At 38.1% G+C, this 3,502-nt stretch overlaps 1 gene segment (V, D, J or C); it reads right to left on the bottom strand.

Moving 5' to 3' along the window:
* Positions 1-504: 504 nt before the first annotated feature.
* LOC150055252 (T cell receptor alpha variable 12-2-like) lies at positions 505-1,065 on the bottom strand. The segment is given in 2 exon segments: positions 505-836; positions 1,017-1,065. Coding segments are annotated over 2 exon segments (381 nt in total).
* Between the last annotated feature and the right edge of the window lie 2,437 nt (positions 1,066-3,502).

Below are 3,502 nucleotides of genomic sequence, written 5' to 3'. Positions count from 1 at the left end.
AGACTTCAAAGATACATGCATCATGTGTATCTTTTGTACATATTTAGAAAATTTAGAGTAGAAAGAGAAAACTGGAAGATATCTCAGTGTTAGACCATTAGACAGGATTCTTTACAGGAGCGTGTGCACACAATATGAGGCTAGTAAAAGCTAGGCACACACAGCCTAACAGCAGTTATTTCATCCAAGCCATCAGACTATTGGACCTGTCCTGCACAACTTTATGGGAGCTTTCACATTCAGCTGTTGTACACAGTGTTAAGCGTCTATAGAAATAGTTTCACATACACATGTACAAATATGCATTACTAAATTGTGGCATTGATCTACTCAGACTGATAACCAAGGTTAACCATGATAGACAACAATATTGTATCTTTAATTTTCCTTCGGACCCAAGTGTTTTCACAGTGATAAAATATTACTCTTAGCTACCACAACATCTAGATCAAAGAAGGAGGTTTATAATAGTTTTGTGCTGCAGTTCAGAACTTGCTGGGCCCCTCATGGGTTTGGGTACAGGCTGCAGGTGTTTGGGGAGCACTGTGTGCTCACTGCACAGAGGTAGGTGGTTGAGTCACTGAGCTGGGATTCTCTGATGTGCAGGGAAACATAAAGACTGGCTCTGTTGAGATGCACTGTGAATCTTCCTTCATGTTTATCACCATTGGAGTATGTGGACACCAGCAACTCAGGGCCCTTCCCAGAATACTGTTTATACCACCTGAAATACTGAGAAGCACTGTCCTTGTAAGTGCAGTTGAGAGAGGCGGTGGCTCCCTCTGGAACACTGAGGAACTCAGGCTGCTGCTCCACCTTCTGTTGACTATTCACCCCTGTGCAGAAAGACAAAGGTCAGACAAAAGATTGGTGGGTAGTGGATGTAAATTACCTTTTCCATGGCCTCCCACCCTCCCCCATTGATGAGAGAATTCCTCTGTGTTCCTTCTTGCAGACCTGCGATAAACAACTCCCAGCATTGTAGTTCATATTCCCATAAAAATTGTTAAACTCACAGCTCATGTGAAGCCACAGGATTGCTAGCAAGATGTCTACGGATCTCATCCTTCTTTCCCACCTGTTTGAGAGAGTACAAGCTATAAAAGACAATGTTTCTTTGAGATATTCTCAATACTGTGCTTCTGGAAACATAAAAAGATTTATTTACCAATCAGAAAGACAGGCTTTTTGCTTCACCCCCACTTCACCAACAAGCTCCTCCCATCCTCCTCTTCACAGGCATTCAACTTGAGAAGTTGTCTTGGGATCTTTGAGAAGATGCTGCCCTCTTATGGTTTCTCAATAACGACTTAAGAATTATCCAGCATACAGATCCTTCTTAGGTGAACCGTGGAAAGTAAACCCTCTGTTTTTGAGTCTAGTAATTGTGCTATGTGTTTCCTTATAGTGCTGTCAAAGGGGACATCATATTTTAATTGGATAAATCTTTTCCATTGTTTCCCCTACCCTACTACTATTTTACAATTGTTTCTTTATGCCATCACCACGCATCAATGCCTTATATTTCACCATTATTTACCCTCTAATATTATATTTTACTCTCCCTCTCTCCCATTTGTTATCCTGAAACAGTCTCACAGTAATAATTATATTATATACATAGTGGATAGATAGATAGATAGATAGATAGATAGATAGATAGATTAGACAGATGAAAAAATTGTAAAAAAAAAATGTTTCATGCCAGTCCTGGGGCTTGAACTGAAGACCTGGGCACTGTCCTTGAGGTATTTTGCTCAAAGATAGCACTCTATCACTTGTGTCATAGCTCCACTTCTGACTTTTTTTCTCGGTAATTGGAAACAAGAAGTCACAGACTTGTTTTGCAGAGGCTGACTTTGAATTGTGATCCTCAGATATTAGCCTCCTTAGTAGCTAGAATTATTGCCACCCATGTCTGGCTTGAAATTGTTTTAAGAGTTAGAGAGAGGAGGGGAAGGAGAATAACAGAATGAATGATTTTGATAAGGGTACAATGCATATATACATATATATATGAAATTTTCAGAAGGAAAATCCTTGTAGAACTAGTTTTTGCCAACAAAAATGTGAAAAAGTAAGTTTAACACTTACTTTTTAACAATAACTTTTTAAACACTAACATTACAACACTTTTTAACATTAACAACTTCAGTTAAATAAAAATATGAGAAATAACTGTTGAATATTATTTTTTATTTTTGAGGTAATGTATAGAGGGATTATAGTTATATTCACTATGTAGAAGGTGCTTTACTTCTCACACATTGATAACCCATCTCATGTTTGTTCCCATTTCTCTCCCTCCACCTCCTCCCAACCACATTGTTTTCCCTCTTCCCTTTCCTATTTCAAATAAACAATTAAATATATATGCAATATATCAGATAACAAAGTCACATACAGTAACAATATGAGATTAACCATAAGGGTAAAAAAAGAGAAGGGAAATAACATAGTACATTAAGAAAGTAAGTCACAAGACCAACCTCTTGTATCCATACCCTAGAGATCCTTTCATTTAGTCTCACCATATATGACCTTATGTACCTAGGTTTTGAGCTATTGTAATCCTCTGCTAGGAAGTAGTAGATGTGTACTAATTATTACAAATGAGGGAAACCAATAAGCCTATGTTCCTCTGGGTTTAGCTTACTTTACTTAATATGATTTTTTCCAAGTCTTTCCATTTCCTTATGAATGGGGCGGTATCATTCTTTCTGATGGTAGCATAGAATTCTATTGTGTATAAAGATCATATCTTCTTAATCTATTCATCTACCAAGGGCATCTGGGTTGGTTCCATATCTTTGCTATGGTAAATAGTGCTGCAAGGAACATCATTGTGCTAGTGGCTTTAGTATACCCTTGTTTCTGGACATTTGGGTAAATGCCAAGGAGTGAGATTGCTGGGTCATAGCAGAGCTGTATGTTTAGTCTTTTGAGGAACCGCCATACTGCTTTCCGTAGTGGTTGAACGAGTTTGCACTCCCACCAACAGTGTAGTAGTGATCCCCCCTGGCCACATCCCTGCTAGCATCTGTTGTTATTAAATTTCTTGATAATGGCCAATCTAACTGGAGTAAGATAGTATCTCAAAGTTGTCTTCATTTGCATTTCTTTCATGGCCATAGATGTTGAGCATTTCTTCATGTGTATATAGGCTATTTTTATATCCTCTTCAGAGATGTCTGTCTTTACATCTTTAGCCTACCTTTTAATGGGATGGCTGTTCCTTTGAAGATTTGTTTTGGAAAGATTCAATTTTCTTGGCTGTAGATACAATTTTTGATATGAGGCCCTTATCTGTTGTTTGGCTAGTGAAGATCTTTTCCACTCTGTGGGCTTTCTATTTAACTTGCTAGCTACATCCTTTGCCATACATACAGAAGCTCTACAGTTTAATGGAGGTGCACTTATCCAAAGTTTGATTTGTTATGCTTCTGGTTCTTTATTAAGAATGTTTCGACCTGTGCCAAGGAGACCTAGTGTATCTCCTATT

Source organism: Megascapheus bottae, chromosome 14 (genome assembly GCF_031878675.1).
Source record: "Megascapheus bottae isolate mThoBot1 chromosome 14, mThoBot2.hap1, whole genome shotgun sequence".
In the NCBI taxonomy this organism is placed as follows: Eukaryota; Metazoa; Chordata; class Mammalia; order Rodentia; family Geomyidae; genus Megascapheus; species Megascapheus bottae.
Note: the sequence above shows the minus strand (reverse complement) of the source record. Positions and strands in the feature narration are given on the sequence as shown.